Source organism: Tachyglossus aculeatus, chromosome 1 (genome assembly GCF_015852505.1).
Source record: "Tachyglossus aculeatus isolate mTacAcu1 chromosome 1, mTacAcu1.pri, whole genome shotgun sequence".
NCBI lineage: Eukaryota > Metazoa > Chordata > Mammalia > Monotremata > Tachyglossidae > Tachyglossus > Tachyglossus aculeatus.
The window spans coordinates 147,279,713-147,303,480 of NC_052066.1; the positions used below are offsets into that span (position 1 = coordinate 147,279,713).

General features: G+C 44.1%; 1 protein-coding gene across 4 annotated transcripts; it reads left to right on the top strand.

The window, feature by feature from the left end:
* Positions 1–333: 333 nt before the first annotated feature.
* Positions 334–19,128, top strand: LOC119930888. 4 transcript variants are annotated; one of them, XM_038749622.1, is made up of 7 exons: positions 334–466; positions 5,785–5,852; positions 6,714–6,767; positions 9,624–9,680; positions 10,719–10,784; positions 16,500–17,075; positions 18,895–19,128. In XM_038749622.1, the coding sequence occupies exons 1-6, from the start codon at positions 382–384 to the stop codon at positions 17,055–17,057; spliced, it is 888 nt and encodes a 295-aa protein (XP_038605550.1). In that variant the 5' UTR covers positions 334–381; the 3' UTR covers positions 17,058–17,075; positions 18,895–19,128. The 4 variants fall into 4 exon arrangements, with proteins under 4 accessions (XP_038605550.1, XP_038605559.1, XP_038605567.1 ...); XM_038749631.1 differs by having other exon boundaries at positions 10,734–10,784; XM_038749639.1 differs by lacking the exons at positions 334–466; positions 5,785–5,852 and adding an exon at positions 10,027–10,171 and having other exon boundaries at positions 6,732–6,767; positions 10,734–10,784.
* The last annotated feature ends 4,640 nt before the right edge of the window (positions 19,129–23,768 follow it).

The window sequence follows — 23,768 nt, forward strand, 5'->3', positions numbered from 1 at the left end:
ATTTTTTTTTCCATTTTTCCCCCCCATCTGTGACCACGTGGAATTGTAGCCCCCTCTAACCTTCCTAGAGGGGGAGAAGGGGAAAGGTCAGCCCTATTTACTGAGCGTTTAATGTGTGCAGAGCACTGTACTAAGCACTTGGGACGTCCACAGCCCCTTTCTTCTCCAGAGGAGCGAGATTTGGGGTGGGATGCTAATCCTGGGCAGGTGGTGATCCTGAATCACCTCCACCTGAATTCCCTTTTGCTCTAATGAAAACCACGGGCCGGAGCCTTTGGGGGAGGGCGGCGTTGGAGAAGCCACGAGGTGAAGGGTCGTCGTTGAGGGGTCGCTCGGGGAGGGTCGGCAGGGGTGCAGCCCCCAGGCCATCCCTGGGCTGGGATGGGTTGGATGCCGGGCTCTCCCGGGCCCAACGCGGTGAAGAAGAGGAGGAGGCCGGAGCGTGGCCTGAGTCGCCAGATCCCAGGTAATAATAATAATAATAATGATGATAATGGCATTTATCAAGCGCTTACTATGTGCAAAGCACTGTTTTAAGCGCTGGGGGGGATACAAGGTGTGTCCCACGGGGGGGCTTACAGTCTTCATCCCCATTTTACAGATGAGGGAACTGTGGCCCAGTGAAGTGACTTGCCCAAAGTCACCCAGCTGACAGAGCCGGGATTTGAACCCATGACCTCTGACTCCAAAGCCCGGGCTCTTTCCACTGAGCCACTCTGCTTGCCGCTTGGAAGCCCCCTCCCCAATCCTCTGCCCACTGAGTTCATTTTGGAGTGAAAGTGTGGAGTTCTATTCAATATTGCTTGTGTGTGGTGTTCTCCTCATCTTTCCCATGGGTCACTTGCTGCTTAGTTTATAATTTTGTTAGTTTATTGTTTAGATCAGGTGACACAAACAGAACTTCTCATCTTCCCACCCAAACCCTGTCTTCCCCTGACTCTCCTGTGAGCCCCCTCCATCCTCTTCCCCTCTTCATCCCCTCCCCTTACTTACCTCCTTCCCTTCCCCACAGCACCTGTATATATGTATATATGTTTGTACGTATTTATTACTCTATTTATTTTACTTGTACATATTTACTCTACTTATTTTATTTTGTTAATATGTTTTGTTTTGTTCTCTGTCTCCCCCTTCTAGACTGTGAGCCCACTGTCGGGTAGGGACCGTCTCTATATGTTGCCAACTTGTACTTCCCAAGCGCTTAGTACAGTGCTCTGCACACAGTAAGCGCTCAATAAATACGATTGAATGAATGAAGACTGTGAGCCCACAGTGGGGTAGGGACTGTCTCTAGATGTTGCCAACTTGTACTTCCCAAGCGCTTAGTACATTGCTCTGCACACAGTAAGCACTCAATAAATACGATTGATTGATTGAAGGAGAGGTGGGGCAAGGCCTCCTCCTCTTTAATAATAATGATGATGGTGTTTAAGTGCTTACTATGTGCAAAGCACTGTTCTAAGCGCTGGGGGGGATACAAGGTGATCAGGTTGTCCCACGGGGGGCTCACAGTCGTTATCCCTGCTTCTCTTTCTCCCCCCATAGGGGAGAGGCCGCCCCCCCATCATAATAATGTTGGTATTAAGCGCTTACTATGTGCCAAGCACTGTTCTAAGCGCTGGGGGATACAATGAGATAAGGTTGTCCCACGTGGGGCTCACAGTCATTCATTCATTCAATCGTATTTATTGAGCGCTTACTGTGTGCAGGTCACCGTACTAAGCGCTTGGGAAGTACAAGTTGGTCTTCATCCCTGCTTCTCTTCCCCCCCTCCCCATCATAATAATGTTGGTATTTATTAAGCACTTACTATGTGCAAAGCCCTGTCCCAAGCTCTGGGGGGATACAAGGTGATCAGGTTGTCCCACGTGGGGGGCTCACAGTCTTTATCCCTGCTTCTCTTCCCCACCCCCCGGATAGGGGAGAGGCCGCCCCCCTCATAATAATGTTGGCATTTGTTAAGCGCTTACTATGTGCCAAGCACTGTTCTAAACGCTGGGGGTGATACAAGGTCATCAGGTTGTCCCACGTGGGCCTCACATTCTTCACCCCCCCATTTTACAGGTGAGCTAACTGAGGCCCAGTGAAGTGATTTGCCCAAAGTCACCCAGCTGACAAGTGGCGGAGGCGGGATTAGAACCCACGACCTCCGACTCCCAAGCCCGGGCTCTTTCCACTGAGCCCCATCCCTCCCTGGGGGAGATCCCAGAGACCCTCAGGGAACAATGCAGCAGGAAAGGGTTTTCCAAATGGTCGGCTGGGCTCCAGAGCCGAGGCAGGAGGGAGTAGTTTATTGCCGAATTGTACTTTCCAAGCGCTTAGTACAGTGCTCTGCACAAAGTAAGCCCTCCCAGACTGAGCCCCCCGACCTTTCCTCTCCTCCTCCCCTCCCCATTCCCTCATTCAATCGTATTTATTGAGCACTTACTGTGTGTAGAGCACTATACTAAGTGCTTTCACCTCCCCTCCCTCCACCCTTTCCCCTCCCCACAGCACTTGGGTATATTTTTACATATTGATTTATTTTATTAATGATGTAGCAATAATTCTATTTATTCTGATGGTATTGACACCTGTCCACATATTTTGTTGACTGTCTCCCCTTTCTAGACTGTGAGCCCGTTTGGGTAGGGACCGTCCCTATATGTTGCCGATTTGTACTTCCCACGTGCTTAGTACAGTGCTCTACACACAGTAAGCGCTCAGTAAATACGATTGAATGAATAAATACTATTAAATAAATTAATTAATGAGTAGTGGCTAGAGCACAGGCTTGGGTGGCAGAAGGTCTTGGGTCCTGCGACTTAACTGCTGGGTGACCTTTGGCAACTCACTTCATTTCTCTGACTTCATTTCAGGTACCTCTTCTGTAAAGTGGGGATTGACAGCACTTGTGTATATTCATTCAATTCAATTGTATTTATTGAGCGCTTACTGTGTGCGGAGCACTGTACTAAGCACTTGGGAAGTACAAGTTGGCAACATATAGAGACGGTCCCTGCCCAACAGTGGGCTCACAGTCTAGAAGGGGAGAGACAGAGAACAAAACATACTAACAAAATAAAATTAATAGAATAGATATATACAAGTAAAATAAATAAATAGAAACAAATATACATATATATATACAGGTGGTGTGGGGAGGGGAAGGAGGTAAGGCGGGGGATGGGGAGGGATTGGCACTTAGAACAGTGCTTTGCACATAGTAAGCGCTTCATAAATGCCATCATTATGATTATTATTAGAACCCACGACCTCCGACTCCCAAGCCCGAGCTCTTTCCGCTATATGTACATATTATATATTATTAAGGATGTGTTTATATCTATAATTCTATTCATTTATATTGATGCTATTGATGCCTGTCTGGTTTTATTGTCTGTCTCCTCCCTTCTAGACTGTGAGCCCGTTGTTGGGTAGGGATTGTGTCTCTTTGTTGCTGAATTGTACTTTTCAAGCGCTTAGTACAGTGCTCTGCACACAATAAGTGCTCAATAAATGTGAACGAATGACTGCGAGCCCCGCATGGTACAGGGTCTGTGTCCAACCTGACTAGCTTGTATCAACCCCAGTGCCTAGTACTATGTGCTTGGCAAATACTACTATTATTATTATTTATTATTATTGCAGTGGGGTGATAAGTGCAGGTAACCCACCCAATTCGCAGACCGATATCCTTGGTCCTAACTAAACTTATTACCCTCTCACTTTCGCTGGAGAATTGGATTTCTGCGTCTAATTCTGAATCTTATTGCCTTAGCTATTTTTTTACGGTATTTGTTATGCACTTACTATGTGCCAGGCACTGTATTAAATGCTGGGGTGGATATGAGCTCTTCAGGTTGGACACAGTCCATGTCCCACATGGGGCTCACAGTCTTAATCCTCATTTTACTGATGACATAACGGGGGCAGAAGTTAAGAAATTTCATCATCATCATCAATCGTATTTATTGAGCGCTTACTGTGTGCAGAGCACTGTACTAAGCGCTTGGGAAGTACAAATTGGCAACATATAGAGACAGTCCCTACCCAACAGCGGGCTCACAGTCTAAAAGGGGGAGACAGAGAACAAAACCAAACATACTAACAAAATAAAATAAATAAAATAAAATAAATAGAATAGATATGTTTGCCCAAAGTTGCACCGCAGACATGTGGTGGAGCTGGGGTCAGAAGTTGGGTCCTTCTGACTTATAACCAGTAGGCCAAACTGCTTCTGTATTCAGCACTTATCCCAACATTTAAAATTTGCAGATCTACATAGTGAATGGTCAGGTTTGGGAGTGGCTATTAATTAGAAAAAAAACCTGAATCCACCTACTTCTGAGAAGCAGCGTGGCTTAGTGGAAAGAGCAAGGGCTTGGGAGTCAGAGGTGGTGGGTTCTAATCCCGATGCCACCGCTTGTCAGCTGAGTGACTTTGGGCAAGTCGCTTGACTTCTCTGTGCCTCAGTTACCTCATCTGTAAAATGGGGATTAAAACTGTGAGCCCCATGTGGGACAACCTGATAGCCTTGTGTCTACCCGGTGCTTAGAACAGCGCTTGGCACATAGTAAATGCATAACAAATACCATAATTGTTATTATTTTTGTGTTACAGATTCGAGGGTGTGCTTGAAAGAGCTCCAAGGCCCTGCTCCTATGGGACAGACACTTCAGAAATTTTGGCTAGAGAAAAATCCTTCAGACCACCATTTCTCAGAATCCTTCTAGGGGTTAGGTGTTCTGTATAAAATTTGGAGGGAAGCTGCCCTTACGTGGCTTGTGATTTATCGCAGAGACAGTACTTATTGGGGGCCTAGTGGGTGCAGAGTATTGGACTAAGTACTTGTACAACAGTGCTTTGCACAGAGTAAGCGCTTAACAAACGCCATTATTATTATCACAATGAAAATATGAACCCTATTTGAGGAATTTAGAATCTTAATTTACAAATTTCTTTCAAAATCCTTTGAAAGACCAGATTATATTTGGTTCCCTGCAACATAGACTTCAAAATTATAACTTTTCACCTGTGGTACTTATTGTGGTATTTGTTCCAGTGCTTACAGCAGTGCTTTGCACATAGTGTTTAACAAGTACCATTATTATTATTATTATTAGTGCTTACTATGTGTCAAGCAGTGGTCTAAGTGCTGGGGTACATATGATCCAATCAGGTTCCTTGCAGTCTAAGTAGGAGGGTGCAGAGGCATTGCCCTGCAGCGTGGCACAATGGAAAGAGCGCGGGCTTTGGAGTCAGAGGTCATGGGTTCGAATTCCGGCTCCGCCACATGTCTGCTGTGTGACCTTGGGCAAGTCATTTAACTTCTCTGAGCCTCAGTTACCTCATCTGTAAAATAGGGATGAAGACTGTGAGCCCCACATGAGACAACCTGATCACCTTGTACCCGCCCAGCTCTTAGAACACTGCTTTGCACATAGTAAGCGCTTAACAAATGCCATCATTATTATTATTATTGAACTCCCATTTTACAGGTGAGGAAACTGAGACACAGAAATGTTAACTTGCCCAAGGTCACACAGCAGTCAGTATAAGAACCCAGGATCTGTGCTCTTTCCATTAGGCCATGCTGCTTCTGCACCAATTAAATGTTCCTTCTATGTGTAGACCTAGAGGCAAAAATGGGTTCTGATTTCTCATGTGAGGAAGTTGACCAAATAAATGCTGAGGGACTGCTTAGCCTGGCTGCTGTTTACCAATGGGGCTACCACTTAGTGAATACTTGGAAGACTCTCCTGCTCAGATTATTTTTTTTTTTCTTCTGTCTTTTCTGGTTAGACCTACATGACCCCGTGGATTCTGATAAAAGTACAGATTTTGTGGAGAGATTAGCCCACAAATATCAGGTAATGCCCTCTTAATGGGAAGTAGTGTTTACATGACAGCTTTGAGGGTTGTCTAGAAATCTTACTGATAATAATAATAATCATGGCATTTATTGAGCGCTTACTATGTGCCAAGCACTGTTCTAAGCGCTGGGGAGGTTACAAGGTGATCAGGTTGTCCCACGGGGGGGCTCACAGCCTTAATCCCCATTTTACAGATGAGGGAACTGAGGCCCGGAGAAGTGAAGTGACTTGCCCAAAGTCACACAGCTGACAAGTGGCAGAGCCGGGAATTGAACCCATGACCTCTGACTCCAAAGCCCGGGCTCTTTTCCACTGAGCCACGCTGCTTCTCATGAATTGTCATAAATTATATTAATGTCTGTTCCCCTCTAGACTGTTAGCATGTAACAAGTAGGGAATGTGTCCACCAACTCTGTTATAATTTGCTCTCCTAAGTGTTTAATACAGTAAATACAGATGATAAAATATGTCCAAAGGACAGCAAAAGTTCAGGTATGGTTTTTAAGAAGCAAAAAGAGGATTATTAGATAGAGAACCTGGCTTGTGAATTGGAAAACAAGATCATTCAGTATAATTTTTGGGGGTATTAAGCCATATGCTTCTATAAAACTCTGCTGGACTCAATCATAAGTACCTAGTCCATAGTTCCAATTTTCTAACACCTAAGCACAGCTAATGCTCAAATTTATTCAAGAGAAAAGCAAGCTTTCTTTCTGGAAAGGGCTTTGGAGGGCCAGTATATGCACAGATTTATAAAGCTCATATCTGCAAAAGGAAATGCTTGCCTTAAATTGCTGGATTGATATTTGATAATGCCAGTTTTATGAGTTTGCCAACTAACTTTCTCTTATTTTTAAGCGAAAATGCAAAGTTGAGTCAAGTACTGAGTCGGAGTCTGAGACCAATTCAGAGGTAATGACCCTGTCCTAATTTCCCAGGATGTGGTTCTCTCTTTTAGGGTCTGTCGTCTTGGGAGATTTTTCCCCTGAAACAGAACAGTTCTTGGTGCACTGTTGTGATATCGAAGCCAGTGACTTGTCACACTTTCCCTTCAAGGGTTCCTCTAGCACTAGACTAAATTTCCCAGCCCACCTCTTCCTTTTTTAATGTATAAATATCTTTTAATTCCTTCTCCCCGTCACATTATCCCTATGCATTTGTTCCTCTTCTCCTTCCCCCATTTAAAATCACCAGTTCCTATTGATCCAGTCCTAACCCCATATTCATTCATTCAATCGTATTTATTGAGCACTTACTGTGTGCAGAGCACTGTACTAAGCACTTGGGAAGTACAAGTTGGCAACATATAGAGACGGTCCCTACCCAACAACAGACTCGCGGTCTAGAAGGGGGAGACAGACAACAAAACAAAACATGTGGACAGGTGTCAAGTTGTCAGAACAAATAGAATTAAAGCTAGATGCACATTATTAACAAAATAAATAGAATGGTAAATATGTACAAGTAAAATAGAGTAATACATCTGTACGAACATATATACAGGTGCCATTATGCCCGGGAGCAACCTCCAATTCTGTGGATTTCTGAATTCTTGTGTGCTCTTCTGTCATCACTGTGGTAATCCTTCTCATAAAACAGTTCCTCTGGAACATTGTGCAGGCTGGGACTGATTTTGCATATGTTTAGGCAAAGGCTGAAGATATTTCTTCCAAAAAACAAACCAGGCACTTGTGCCTGGAGCAGTGGTTGCCTAGGGTATTCCATTCCATCTTGGGTTAGAACATTTAGCAAAGCCAGTTCAGTCTAACCAGCTCAGGATGCCTGGTGGAACTGTACGATCGATGCCCTGTTGAACATCCATCTAACGGTTAGGGATTTTCCATCTACTGGTTAGGGATTTACCATCTAACATCCCTTCAAGGGAATTTTGAGAGAGGAAGAGAAAGGATGTACTTTAAAGGGGCAAATAGCCAGAGCAGTGTTGAGAGGTTGAGGCATTCTTCACTAATTGGAGTAAAGGGAAAGATCCTCGTCAGCTTTGCTATCCTCCAGACAGTTTGCTGCCTTTCAGTGTTTTTGCTTCTGAGCTAAAGCTGACAATTTGTCCTTGGTGCTGCTGAGACCAAATGGAGAGAGGAAAATTTAATCTGTGGTAAATAAGAGTGAGTCTATCAGGGTGTTGAAGTTGGCTTGGTTAAATCATCACTGAGAACGGGTGAGTAAATATTTCTTTATCACCACGTTTCTGGAGTATGAAAATCTGGAATTTAGAACGTACGAGCTGAAGGGAACAGGCCATTGCTAAAACAATTTGGAATATATTGATGGGGCTTTTTAAAAAATTGGTATTTCATAGCCACAAGAGAACAGTTTAGATCTGTCCCAGAATCATCATCAATCGTATTTATTGAGCGCTTACTGTGTGCAGAGCACTGTACTAAGCGCTTGGGAAGTACAAGTTGGCAACATATACAGACAGTCCCTACCCAACAGTGGGTCAAGAGACTTTTTAGGGCAGGCTCTCATGCCTGTTGCCTTATCCCAAACTATTTGAAAATGACATAATGGCTTAAAAGAGACTCCTCAGTTTGTGCTTTGAGAGTTGATTGCTTGAAGTCCCTCCCAGGCTTGGCCTTGTTTTGTCTTATGCTGTCGAGTCATCTCTGACCCTTAGCAACTCTATGGACACATCTCTCCAAGACGCCCCACTTCCATCTGCAGTCGTTCTGGTAGTGGATCCATAGAGTCGTCTTGGTTTTAAAAAAAATAATAATACGGAAGTGGTTTTGCCATTTGCCTTCTTCCGCACAGTAAACTTAAGTCTCCACCCTCTACTCCCTCCCATGCCGCTGTTGCCCAGCACAGGTGAGTTTTGACTTGTAGCGGATTGCCTTCCACTCGCTAGCCGCTGCCCAAGCTAGGCATGGCATGGCATCGGCGTCTTTGCTCGACTCGTACGGTACTGGAAACTCTCCAGGGGTGATCCTGAGAGGGGTCCAGGCTTGGTACTCTTTTGACATTTGGGTATGCTGAAGGTCTTTTCTGTAGTTTAGCTTAATGTCTGTCTCAGTAGGTTGTAAGCTTCTTGAGGGCAGGGGTGGTATTGTTACTCTCCCAGGCCCTTAGTACAGTGCTCTGCACACAGTAAACACTCAGTAGATACTATTGACTAAAAGCCCAGCTGTTTAAAACAAGACCCCTACCAAGATAAACAACTGAAGAGGCCCTGGGGGACGCAAGGAGGCCTTTCCTCTTTGCCAGAAGTGTTTCCACTTACCCAGGAGTCAGGGAATGAGAGAGAAGTCACGGTGGGGCCTTGGAAGGCAACCAGGGGAATATCCATTTCATTTCAAATTCTGTGTCTGAAATGAAATGCTGTGTCTTCTAGCCGGAAATCAATCTCTAACCTGCTTGTGTCTTATGCCTGTTAAAATGGGATCGTTGTTTTAATATTGTCAGGAGTAAAAATGGTCAAGTACTTATAGATGTTGGCAACAGTAGAGAAGGAGACACACCTTATAGGTTTACAGTTGTGGTAAGTGTAGTCCCAGTGGAATGAGAGTGCTTGTGCTGGTCACTATCCTTGTCCTGGTCACTTGTATAGATCTAGCCTGAATGACTTTACTGACCTTTTTCTTTCCTAAGGATCACGGTATCAATTTATAGACAGAAATCTGAAAGTATCAGGGTCAAAAGGATTCCTTTTTTTTGTTTTGTTTTGTTTTCTTTGGACACCCTCCAGGGACTATATTTTATAAGAGAATACTTACTGTAGTCTGCACTTATAATGGAAGTATTTTCTTACAGGGCCTCACAAGTCCTGTCACCCAAGGCTCAAAGAAAGCAAGCAACATGAAATTTCAAGTAGGTTTGTATATTTTTAGCACTCCCTTAGGTAGATTCTCTCACTTACCGATGTATCCCTTCCTCCCCACAACACCCCTGACTTAAAACTGAAACAAAAATGCTGAAGGAGACTGTGGTTATGATAAAGAAGGTCACACTGTCTGGAAAAATTCAAGTATCAACCAATATCGAGCACCTCCGGTGACCTCTCTTTCTCAGGATTATGTTAAAGAGACGGAGGAGGAGTAGGCTGAAACCTGTTTCCTCTAAACTGAAAACATACCCAGCAAGAGATTCATTAGCTGCATTTGCGATATATGCTGCGTTGAGGTTGCTCTTCCTAACCTGATATTTTTTAATTAAGTAAAATCCCCAAAAAGTCCTCCTCCCTGAGAACCATGGCTGATCAAAGGCAGAACAGGCGTGACTGCATCAGAGGAGCGTTCAGTCCATTCAACAGCAGGGTTGGCATCCAGAGGAGGCAGAGAGGCATGCTACATCGGTTCAAGGTGCCCCTACTCTTTTAAAATCTTTTTTTTCCTTTCATTTCCTCTCTGTAGACATGAAGGAGGCTGTGGAGAGGGTAGGATAAAGAAAGCATGAGTGTAACTCTGAGGGTGGGAATATTCTTGGAAGCGTTACTTGAAATAGCTAATATGGCATTGGCCTTTTTATTTCAAAATGAGTAGGTGACGGGTGTCACCGTGCTTTCAGATCAGATGTTTAAACCTAAAATGGCAATGTCCCATTATCCTGCAGCCCTCATTTTTGGTGTTCTCTTAAAAAAGAATCAGAGACACTCTTTTGCCCAGGGGTGGAGAACAAGCTTCAGTGACCTCCTTCTGAAAGCTGTCATGTTTCTACAGAGAATGGATTTGGTGGTTTGTAAAAAACCTTTCACATCTGCCCTGGTGTCTAAATCCAAGTCCTTAGAATCAGCCTCCTTGTCCTTATCTTTCCTGTCATTGCATGTGCACTTGCTTAAGGCTGCATTGGCTTTTGGTGGCGGGGTTAAACTGCTTGCCTTGTTTATATTGATAGTAAAGACTATTCAAGCTTTCTTCCCCCCAGGGCGATCACAAAAAGAATCACATGGAATTTGCAGAAGGTATCAGAAGAGAGGTGGGTCAATGTTAAAGATTTTTAACCTCCCTTGGGAGTATATTGACTCTGGGTTAGCATTTAGCAGCCCTACTTACCAGCTTTCTACTGGAATAATAATTATGGTATTGGTTAAGCGCTTACTAGGTGCTGGGCATTGTATTAAGCTCTGGGAATGACAAGTGAGTTTGAATGGAGGAGCACTATGGTGGGACCCTGATTTTGGGATTGGGAAAGTTAGGCCCTATAACCAGCTAATGAGCACAGTCAGTGAAGAACAAGAAATCTTGTTCTTTCTTAATCCTGGATTTTCCAAAACAGTTTCCCTCTTCTGACCATCTTTCAGTAACTGTTTTTCTGCATACTTAGATTGTGAGCCCCAAATAGGACTCGGACTGTGTCTGACCTGATTATTTGAGTGTTTGGGTCAAGTGCTTAACAAATATTTTTATTTTTAAAATTATTATTACTTTAATCATGGTATATGTGTTTGTGGTGGGGTGGGGAGAGGTCAATATTCCTAGGAGAGATTCCATACACGAAGCAGCAATAGTAGTGTGTGGCTCAGTGGAAAGAGCCCGGGCTTTGGAATCAGAGGTCATGGGTTCTAATCCCAACTCCGCTGCTTTTCAGCTTTGTGACTTTGGGCAAGTCACTTAACTTCTCTGTGCCTCAGTTACCTCATCTGTAGAATGGGGATTGACTGAGCCCCACGTGGGACAGCCTGATCACCTTGTATCCCCATCCAGTGCTTAGAACAGTGCTTTGCACATAGTAAGCGCTTAAAAATGCCATCATCATTATTATTATTATTATTATAGTACTTTGCACTTGATAGAACTTAAGCACTTTGGGCAGAGCACTGAATTGGGAGAGAATAAACAGGTGGGAAATTAGACAGTCCTTGGGGGGCTCAGGGGCAGGAGAAAATCAAACATTTAGAATAAATAGCCCAAGGAAGGTGCATTCATTGTCTTGTAACTGTGGGAGCCCTTTATGACTGAGGTCATCTGTCAGTCTGTGAAGTGTTTCTTTGTCAGGGAAACGGGGACCCAGATTATCTCTATGACAAGGGAAAGCGGTGTGCAGTATCTGTTTTTTTTCTTCTCTTCTTGGAAATGATTCCCCAACTGAACTTAGTCAACCTCCCTCAGAGCAAAAGCTTTGTTTGCGGGTCAGTCTTGCACTGGACAGAAGTCCTTCTGCCTTCTTTTCCTGCCAGAGTGTGCGGGGGAGAACCAGGCATGGGCTGAAGTCCCAGGGCCTGCCCAAGGCCAACAGGCATAATAATAATGCCATGAATTTCTATTTGACTTTGAATTTTTTTCAAAAGGCTTTCACATAATTTCGTTTTATCCCTATGAGGTACAGACAGTACTATTACTCTCCCTGTACAGATGAGGGAATGGGCCCAGAGAGGTGAGGTGACTTGCTCAAGGTCACACAGCAAATACCAGAACTGGGATGGGCTCCCAGATCTAAGGGCTTTCCAGTAATAATAATTGTGGTATTTAAGTGCTTACTATGTTTCAAGCACCGTACTAAGCTCTGATGGAGTGTCTGCAAATCAGACACAATCCCTGTCCCACACAGTGTTAAGTAGGAGAGAACAGTCATTATACCCCTATTTTACAGATGAGAAAACAGAGGCACAGGGAAGTAAAGAAGCAGCATTCTTTAGTGGCTAGACTACAGGACTGGGTGTCAGAAGGCTTCTAATCCTGGTTCTTCCCCTGCTCTGACCTTGGGCAAGTCCCTTGGCTGTGTCCAACCTGACTAGCTTGTACAGTGCCTGGTACATAGTGCTTAACTTTTTTTTTTTATGGTATTTAAGTGACTTGCCTACATCAGAGAAGTGGTAAAGCTGGGATTAAAACCCAGGTCCTCTAGACCATATTGTCCAAAACTGTTGGGATTTAGGGTGGAGAGTGGGGAGGGGATGGGTCAATGTAGACATGCTTTGCCCAGGGAACCGGTCTCCATGGTGCCCTGGATCTTGTAGTCCCCAGGGTCTGCTGTAGTCATAGTTATGGTATTTAAGCGCTTACTATATGCCAGGCACTGTACTAAGCACTGGGGTGGATACAAGCAAATTGGATTGGACACAGTCCCTGCCCCACATGAGGCCCACAATTGTAATCCTCACTTGACAGAAGAGGTAACTGAGGCACAGAGAAGTGGAGGAATGCATGGATCTGCTGCATTTGCCTTCTTTCTATCTTTCCCCTCCCACCCAGCCTGGAGAAAGCCCCATGAGGGAGGGTGGAGTTGGTAACAGTGGTTGCCAACTTGTACTTCCCAAGCACCTAGTACAGTGCTCTGTACACAGTAAGCGCTCAATACGATTGAATGAATGGTTAGCCCAACACAGCTGGCTTCACCCCTGTCGACTTGGCTTTTGCTCACTCTGATCTGAATCGCAGGCCCATGTGAGATTGTCAGAGCAGGTACAGCATTCATTCAGTCGTATGTATTGAGCTCTTACTGTGTGCAGAGCACTGTACTAAGCGCTTGGGAAGTACAAGTTGGCAACATATAGAGACAGTCCCTACACAACAGCGAGCTCACAGTCTAGAAGGGGCAGACAGACAACAAAACATGTAGACAGGTGTCAAGTCATCAGAATAAATAGAACAAATAGAATTAAAGCTAAATGCACATCATTAAGAAAATAAATAGAATAGTAAATATGTACAAGTAAAATAGAGTAGTAGATCTGTACAAACATATATACAGGTGCTGTGGGGAGGGGAAGGAGGTAGGGCCAGGGGGATGGGGAGGAGGAGAGGAAAAAGGGGGCTCAGTCTGTAGCCCTGGCAGAGATGGGTGTCAAAGCTACTCTTAGTGGCTGCAGTTTTGTATGTGAGGATAGAGGGAACAATCGCCTGGAAGTCCCTAGGTACCTCCCTTAGTCGGGGGGACGGGGTGGGCTCAGGCTGGACTGACCTACAAGGATACAGGAAAAAACTTGGTGGGCTTCTCAGAACTAGTTAGTAGTGCAGCTGACAACCCAGAGTGTTGCACAGTTTTTAAATCCCCTCACCTTCAGCTCTCAAGCATTCATTGGATTTCTTGGTCATGAATTTGGGAGCCACTCTGGCTCCAATGGTACCTTATAATAATAATAATAATAAAGACATTTGTTAAGCACTTACTATGTGCAAAGCAATCAATCAATCAATCAGTCGTATTTATTGAGCGCTTACTGTGTGCAGAGCACTGTACTAAGTGCTCGGGAAGTACAAGTTGGCAACATATAGAGACTGTCCCTACCCAACAGTGGGCTCACAGTCTAAAAGGGGGAGACAGAGAACAAAACCAAACATACTAACAAAATAAAATAAATAGAATAGATATGTACAAGTAAAATAGAGTAATAAATATATACAAACATATATAAAGGTGCTGTGGGGAAGGGAAGGAGGTAAGATGGGGGGATGGAGAGGGGGGCGAGGGGGAGAGGAAAGAAGGGGTTCAGTCTGGGAAGGCCTCCTGGAGGAGGTGAGCTCTCAGTAGGGCCTTGAAGGGAGGAAGAGAGCTAGCTGGGCGGATGGGCAGAGGGATTGGGGGCATTCCAGGCCCCGGGGATGACGTGGGCCGGGAGTCGATGGCGGGACAGGCGAGAACGAGGTACGGTGAGGAGATTAGCGGCGGAGGAGTGGAGGGTGCGGGCTGGGCTGGAGAAGGAGAGCACTGTTCTAAGCGCTGGGGAGGATACAAGGTGATCAGGTTGTCCCACATGGGGCTCAGTCTTAATCCCCATTTGACAGATGAGGTAACTGAGGCACAGAGAAGTGAAGTGACTTGCCCAAGGTCACACAGCCGAAAGGTGGCGGATTTGAACCCATGACCTCTGACTCCCAAGCCCGTGCTCTTTCCATTGAGCCACGCTGCTTTTAGGACAAATTACCATGGCTAATGGCAGACATTAGATCTTGTTTCTTTCCATAACCCTCTGAAACACAGACAAAAATCCTCTCTTCCCCCGCACTAGAACATTGACAGCTTTTCATTCTCCTTTTCTGTTTAATGTGGCCTTAAATAATCTTCTATTTCTGGGAAAAACACCCATTATCAGAAATTCCTACATTTTTAACCAATCTGTAAGGGACTGGGTTTTTTTTTTCTTTCTTTTCCATTTAAATTTTCTTCTTTCCTTGCTCCCTTGGAGAATCTTTTGGGTTAGATTCCCCCAGTTCCAGGATGTTGTCCTCTTTTAGTTCTATAAAGTTGGAAAAAATCGGGAGGCTCAGAGGAAAGGTATTTCCTTTTTATATTCAGAATTCTGGTCTTGGAGAGGGAATGCTCTGTAGTGAAACTTTTTTTAATGGGATATCATTTTTAATGAGAACAAAACACCTTGTAATGTTTGGAAAATGTCTCATTTTGAAGAACAACCAAGATGTTAGTGATTGCTGTTTTTCCTTTTATTAAATAAGGAGCAAATATTATACCCAGTGGCTCAGGACACTCTGCTTTAGGTCCTCAGCCAATAGTTTAGTGCCACTGGGGAAAACTAACAACAAAATGATGTAAACAGGAAGAAGTGATTTTTTTCCCCCCCTTAGGAGAACTTTGACTTTTCCTGATGGTTTTTATTTGACTTTTATCCAGGATATTGTCAAAAACCAACAAAGAAATAAATGCTTTTGACAATTTTTCTTACTAGTAGATGACCTGGTTCCCCAGTTTGGTTGAGACAGGTACAGCCTAATCCTCCACACCCAGTTTCTTGCCATGGCTGAACAGCTGACCTGGTAGAAACTGAAGACATTTAATTGTTCTGCAGTAGTTTAAATTAAAGATATCTTTCCTGCCAGGGGTCTTCTTCAAAAGCTATTAAAATTCCATGAAGAGTCTTAAGTCCATCCTGTAACTGCCAAAAATCCCTCTCAGTGAATTGCCTATAAGGTTTTTCTAGTATATTCTTATATGTATTCCATGAAGGCTAAGAAAATGTGTAAATCCCCATTAATCAATCAATCAATCGTATTGAGTGCTTACTGTGTGCAGAGCACTGTACTAAGCGCTTGGGAAGTACAAGTTGGCAACATATAGAGACAGTCCCTACCCAACAGTGGGCTCACAGTCTAAAAGGGGGATACAGAGAACAAAACCAAACATACTAACAAAATAAAATAAATAGAATAGATATGTTCAAGTAAAATAGAGTAATAGAGTAATCAACCCTAAATCCTGACAATTTAAATCGCTTTTATCAATTTTGCTTTTTGAAGTGGTCAGATTTTCTTTTACACTGATACTTAAAAATATTTAACTTATTTAACTTTAGAATATTTTGTCTACAGATTAAAGTTTCAGTAGTGAGAAAGTGAATGGATTAAGCTCTTGGTGCCTTATCCTATCCTTTTTTTTTTTTCCATTCCTTCTTGGCACTTTCCTCATTGTATCTGGCTTGCTTCCCTAATTTCAAGCCTGAGTCTCGCTCGAACTTGTAGTAGCCTCAGCTTTTGGCTGATGCCAAAACATGTAGGTAGAATAGAAAGTTCCATTTTTCTCTGGAACTGGTGTTAAGGTTAATCGACACAGGACCAAATCTTATGATGTTTCTTTAGGCCTCTACTAGGATGTTTGTTGCTATTGTAATATCACTTTAATTTTATTGGCAAGACAATACAAAAATCACCAACATTAGTAGTAGATAAAATTAGAAGACTGTGACACTGTAATTTTTATAACCCTAAACAGCTGACCTCGGATTCATTTTTGTCATAGTTTTTAGATCCTTATGACGGTGATTCAGAAGACACACCCAATCATTCAGACTACAGTCTGAATGATTGTATCCTCGGAGATATCACCTGCGGTAGAATTTCTCCATCCCTGATCTCTGATGACCCCAGTGAAGTGGAGTCAGGGGGTTCCATCTGTTCAAAGAATCTAGAACTCCCTGCAAAACCAACCACCTGGGACTTTCCAGCCTCAGAAACAAACGACGTGTACATGGAGCCGATGAGCGACGTGAAAATACCGATGGAGACGACCAGCCAAGAGACGACGGAGAGCTCCGGAAGACTCCTTGAGGCCTCTGAATTGTCTGTGGATTGGGAACTCGTGCCTGAGACGTTAGGACAGAAGTCTGACCGTTGCTTACTCAGAAGTGCTGATCCTCCAAAATCTGCAAGACCTACCGAAAACACACCAAGGGCACCTCTGCAGTCATCCAGACCCTGCATGTGGGAGAAAGACAGCAGGGTCTACAAACAACCCCTGTTCAAGAGAAAAATGGAATTCTTCCTTCCAGAGTGTGAAAGAATGAAAAGAAAGAAATAGCATATGGTTTGGGCAGAGGTAAGTGTGTTAGCTATTCAGTGAGTACTGAAGCAGTCGATCTCAGCACAAGCTATAGATTATACAGATCTTTTAGCAGATAACTTTTTTTGTATGGTGGAACAGGACAAACGTAACATAAGAATGAGAACTTTGAATGACCCTAAGTGTTTTTTTTAATAATAAGGATATTTGGAGGTGGTTTGTTGCAGATACCGGATTTAAAGGACTGAAAAGCACTGGGAAGCTGCACGGCTTTGTGGAAAGAACACGGGCCTGGGAGTGTGGCCTTGGGCAAATTTCAACTTCTCTGTCCCTTAGTTACCTCATCTGTAAAACGGGGATTAAGACTGTGAGCCCCCCATGTGGAACACGGATTGTGTCCAACCTGATTAGATTCAGCACTTTGCACAGTTCCTGGCACAGTGTTTGACGCCTAGTAAGTGCTCTACAAGTACCATAAAGCAAAACAAACAGTTTGAACCAACTGAAGTCATGCAGACATAAGATTTGAACACTTTAAGGGCGTGGGAATCCATCTGATTGAGGGCTGCTACCCAGAGGGGCTAACAAACCAGGCAGCTCCCCAAGAGAGAAGGCTCCTATCAATCAGGGTGGAAGGACAGTACTGAGGGATGGAAAACCCTTAAATCCTACCTGACATCAGGATGGAGAACTGTCACCATAAATACCAACTTCACTGGGGCAAAGCCATTGCTTTCAGTTTGTAGTCATTTAGGCAGGATTCCCAGCTCTTTTCAGCTCAGGGATCTGACGAGAACGGAGTGAACTCAGTTTTCATTAAGGGCTGGAAAGACTTTCCCCTGCTCCTGCCACCCTGACTCTCTCAGACTTGAGCTTGTTAGACCTTCCAAGTCTCATGTTACTTGCTCTTCCCCATAAAAATCTTCCCTGCCTTTCTATGCCCCGCACTCAAAGTGTGATTTAATGGGGGTCAGGGTTCCTAGACCTCCCAAAGCATGTGTGTGATTTTCTTTTTCTTTTTTAAACACCCTCCTTCAAACAATCCCTGGTCATTTTATTAACCCAAAGTTAGTATTTCCTTGTGCAGACTTAAGGGCAGAAGAGGGTATGTGCTATTGGAAGAAAAAAATCCCTTACCCCATACAGAGCTGCGACCACTCTAAACTTTTTACTTGGGGGTTTAAATAATAATAATAATAATGGCATTTATTAAGTGCTTACTATGTGCAAAGCACTGTTCTAAGCGCTGGGGAGGTTACAGAGTGATCCGGTTGTCCCACAGGGGGCTCACAGTCTTAATCCCCATTTTACAGATGAGGGAACTGAGTCCCAGAGAAGTTAAACTGGAATTTGAACCCATGACCTCTGACTCCAAAGCCCATGCTCTTCCCACTGAGCCACGCTGCTTCTCAGAAGGACTCTAGTGTCTAGTTATCCCTTGTCCTTTCCCATCCCTTAGAGTCAGTTCATAAATTTAAATCGAAATGCTGGCCTTCCCAGACTGAGCCCCTTCCTTCCTCTCCCCCTCGTCCCCCTCTCCATCCCATATTACCTCCTTCCCTTCCCCACAGCACCTGTATATCTGTATATATGTATATATGTTGCTACATATTTATTATTCTACTTATTTTACTTGTACATATCTATTCTATTTTATTTTGTTTGTTTGGTTTTGTTCTGTCTCCCCCTTCTAGACTGTGAGCCCACTGTTCGGTGTGGACTGTCTCTATATGTTGCCAACTTGTACTTCCCAAGCGATTAGTACAGTGCTCTGCACACAGTAAGCGCTCAATAAATACGATTGATTGATTGATTGAACAAGCAAGTATTATTGTGATCTCTTTTCACTTCACAGGAGCAACTGTCTCATCAGGTTCCATGGTTTCAGGGCATGTGCAGCCCAGGACAGATTTCAGCAATGAATGGCTGTACAAGAAGTGCCAATAAACATGAAGGGGACCCGTGATTCCTCTGCCATCCGACAGGAAGGCCTGATGTGACTCCTCCTTGGTATGTGATAGCAGTACAATACTGTGATAGCAATACAATCCTGGTATCAGTTGGACTTTAATAAAGCGAAGCCCTTCTATTCGTTGAGTTAGTGAAGATCAATATGGTGGAGGGAAGGGGATGATTAGACTCCTTTATATTTTCCTTGCTGGAATGTGTTGGTGGTATTCCCCACCCTACTTCTCTTTGCCCAAATGACTCATGTTGTTGTTTTTCTCCAGCTGCCTAGCTCTAAAGGTAAAAGTAGTCTCCCTTAGCTTCCTGATTGTATGCTTTAGCATTTAGTGTTTCAACCTTGCACCTTTCAGAAGCTGTGGGGACAGGGTCCAATTGAGTTCCAGATATAAGTCCATTATTAAGAGTTGTGTTAAGAAATAGTCAAATGACTATTTAAGTCAAATAGTCAAATGACTCCTGGCTCTGGTTGGTTTTGGCTTGTGGCTGATGGGTTGGTTTTTTTCCCCCATTACAAACAGGGGCCTGTTAAAATAAGGAGAAAGTCAAAAGCAAATTTAACACAAGAGGAAAATGGCTCTTCTGGATGATTTCATCCCTGAGCTTCCACCTAGTGTGGGCTGCTAGGAGAGGGTCTAGACCCAGTTGGAGGAAAACAGATCCTGCATTTCTTTCACTAGTGGTGTGGAAGTAAAAGCAAGAACTTAACTTCTGTTAATATAGGCAATGACTCTGAAACCTTTATTCGTTATGAGTGCAGGGAGTGGGTACCAGGTGAAATTCAATTAATGTTTACTTTATGCCTGCTTTGGAGGTAGTATTTCCAGGTATTTAATGCCCTAATGCAGGGGAAACAAATATAGACATCTCACTTTGGAAGCCCCCAACACTCAGCCCAGTACTCTTTTTATCAAGGCATAGAATGATCCTTCCACTGTCCACCTCCTCTCAATCAATCAATCAACCGTATTTATTGAGCACTTACTGTGTACAGAGCACTGTACTAAGCGCTGTACTTAGCACTCCTTTACTTCAGTGACCTCCTGCTCCACCCCACCTCAAACACTCACCAACTTTGGCTTGAACACTTGATCTTCTAATCCCCAGTAACTGTACAATCTGTACCCTCACCAATTCTGAAATTCCTTTATCTTACAACCACTTCACCTGCTCTTTCCCATTCACCCCCCTCCCCCCAAATCTGTCCTTTTCCCCCTACAGAGACATCAGTTCTTTTGACACCCCCGCCCCCAAGTATTCTATAGCCATCCTACCCCATTTGGTCTCTATACCCAAACTACCTTCTCCTGATGCACTTATCGGCCCTCAACACCATTCACTCATTCAATCATATTTATTGAGCACTTACTGTGTGCAGAGCACTGTTCTAAGCGCTTAGGAAGTACAATTTGGCAACAGAGACAGTCCACTGAACTCCCTTGCTCCTCTGTCGCTCTACTTGTCTTGTACCACTAACCCAGAAGCCTAGATCACCTCCCCAGTCTGCTTCCTCTGTTCCTGAGTTGTGGAGCACTGTTGGAGGAAATCCAGATATTTCAGACCTTGTTGACCTTAAACTCATTCTTATCTGCTTCATTTCAGCCCTTTCCACTGCCAACAGTACTTCTTCCAAATTCACTTCTGTACCCACTGCCTCCACCAGCTGTTCCAGGCATTTAATTCCTTTTTCAAACCTCCTTTTCCCCCACCCTCCCTCCTCCCAACTCTAATGACCTGGCCACATACTTCATCAGCAAAACCGAAACCATCAGGCCTGATCTCCCTAAAATCTCCCCTGCTTCTCTCCAATCTCCTCCACCCTCTTCGATTCTCCCTATATTCCTAGCAGTAACTCAATATGAAAACTCCTCCTCTCTAAATCTACCCCCTCCACTTACGCTTCTGACCTATCCTTTCATACCTTTTTAAAACTCACCCCCTCCCTTCTTCCCTCGGCTGCCATCTTCAACTGTTCCAACAGCTTCATCCCCACTGCTTTCAAACATGCTAATATAACCCCCATCCTAAAAAATAAAAAAATCCCTTGACACCCCACAACTCCCTCCAGTTATCACCTCTTCTCCCTCTTATCAATTCTCTCCAAACATCTCGAGGGAGTTGTTCACACCAGCTGTCTCCACTTTCTCTCCTCCAATCTGGCTTCCACCCTTTCACTCCCCAGAAACAGCCCTCTAAGGTATCTAGTGACCACCTTCTCCCCAAATCTGACAGCCTCTACTCCATCCTAGTCACACTAGACCATTCAGGCACTTTTGACACTGTAGGCCACCCCCTTTTCCTTGAAACTTTATCCAACCTTGGATTCACTGACACTATCCTCTTAGTTCTCCTCCACTCTGTTCCTCCTCAGTCTCTATTCCTCTTCTACCTCCCACCCTCTGGCAATAGGGGTCCCTCAAAGCTCGGTTCTAAGTTCCCTTCTATTCCCCCTCTAAACCCACTCTCTAGAATGCATTCACTCCCATGGCTTCAATTACCATCTCTGTGCAGATGACTCCCAAATATACATCTCTAGCCCTGACTCCTCTCCTTCCCTAAAATCTCACATTTCCTCCCACCTTCAAGACAAGGCCTATCTACTTGGTTATCCTCCAGAAACCTCATGTCCAAAACTGAACTCCTTCTCTCCAAAAACCTGTCCTCCCCATCTCTGTAGACACCACCACTCCCCCATCTCAAACCTGTAACCTTGGCATTATCCTTAACTCATCTCTCATTCCACCAACAGTCAATCTATCACCAAATCCTGTTGTTGGGTAGGGACTGTATCTGTTGCCAAATTGTACTTTCCAAGTGCTTAGTACAGTGCTGTGCACACAGTAAGCACTCAATTATGACTGAACGAATGAAATCCTGTTGGCTCTACCTTCATATTGCTAAAATCCATCCCTTTCGTCTCCATCTGAACCGCTACCATGCTGATGCAAACATCCTATCCTGCCTTGCCTTCTGTCTCTCCCCACTCTAATCCATAGTTCACTCCATGCATTGATCATTTATCAACAAAAGTGTTCAGTCTGCCTCTCCACCTCCAAGAACCTCCAATGCCTAACCATCCACCTCCACATCAAACAGAAACTCCTTATCAGCTTTAAGGCATTGTCAGCTTGCCCCATCTCACTTCACCTCCCTATTCTCTTACTACACCCCTACTACTGCCCACTTTACTCCTCTAATGCCAACTCACTGTACCTGTCTCTTGCTGCCACCCTCTTCACCTTCAGAGCATTATTAAGGTCACCCTACCCCACTTAAACCCTTTTTTACCCATCTCTCTCCCTTCTGCATTATCACTTTGAGCTGTGACCTTTTGGCGCTTGCTATTTGCCCCTTCCCCACAGCACTTCTGTACCTCTTAAATTTACTCATTGTCTCCCGCTCAAGACTGTAAACTCATTAGGGGCAGGGAACATACCTGCTAATCCTGTTGTATGCTCTGAGTACTTAGTCCAGTGCTTTGCCCACAGTAAGTGCTCACTAAATACAGTTGATTAGAAGACTGCTGCCATTTCACATACAGATCAGGGAATAAGCTTCCAAAACATCCAAGTCGGAGGAGCAATCTCTGCTTTACCTCAGGTTATTGTCTAAAGTGAGCAAGGTGCAGCTCTTTAGGATATGATTACAAAGCTTCTGCATTGTCAGTACAGGAATGAGGGAAAGAGTTATACAGTAAGAGTGCAGGATGGTAAACAGGTGCATTGGGTAGGGCACTGGGGACCCAGAAGGTCCGCCCTGCTCTAACTGAAAGCTTGGGCATCCTCTGGCCACCTCATGAAGGGCCATTAACAATATATCAATCAATCAATCAATCAATCAATCGTATTTATTGAGCGCTTACTATGTGCAGAACACTGTACTAAGCGCTTGGGAAGTACAAATTGGCATCACATAGAGACAGTCCCTACCCAACAGTGGGCTCACAGTCTAAAAGGGGGAGACAGAGAACAGAACCAAACATACCAACAAAATAAAATAAGTAGGATAGAAATGTATAAGTAAAATAAATAAATAAATAAAAAGAGTAATAAATATGTACAACCATATATACATATATACAGGTGCTGTGGGGAAGGGAAGGAGGTAAGACGGGGGGATGGAGAGGGGGACGAGGGGGAGAGGAAAGAAGGGGCTCAGTCTGGGAAGGCCTCCTGGAGGAGGTGAGCTCTCAGCAGGGCCTTGAAGGGAGGAAGAGTATGTAGAGTACTACAAATATATGTAGTACAGAAGGCAAGGAAGCCAGTAGGAATTAAAGTGACTATTTACAATTTATGGTTAAAATTAGTGAGGTGGCAGGCTAAATAATGGACTCAGCCATAGCAGAAGGGCACGCACAGGAAACAGTCTCTTGCTCTTATTTCAACTCAAATAGGTTGTCAAAGATCTATTTTAATCATGTCAAAGCTGTATCACAGGGGAGAGGCTGCTTAAATATTCAATTTTTCGTCCAAGCTATGTCATGATGTGTGAGGCCTGCCTGTAAAGCTCCTTGTGGACAGGGAACACGCCTACCCCCATTGTACTCTCCCAAGCACTTAGTAAAGTGCTTTACAACCAGTAAATGCTCAATAGATTGATTGCTTGGCCAAGTTGGGCATTTTCAAATACCGTAAGCTTATTAGGAGCACAGTCCCAAGCATCAACCACAGAGCCCCCTCACTTTCTGAAAATTTTGACGGTAATGTCCCTACTTTCTCATCTGCCTTCACAGCAGCATTTTCCCCACCTCCATTTACAAATTGT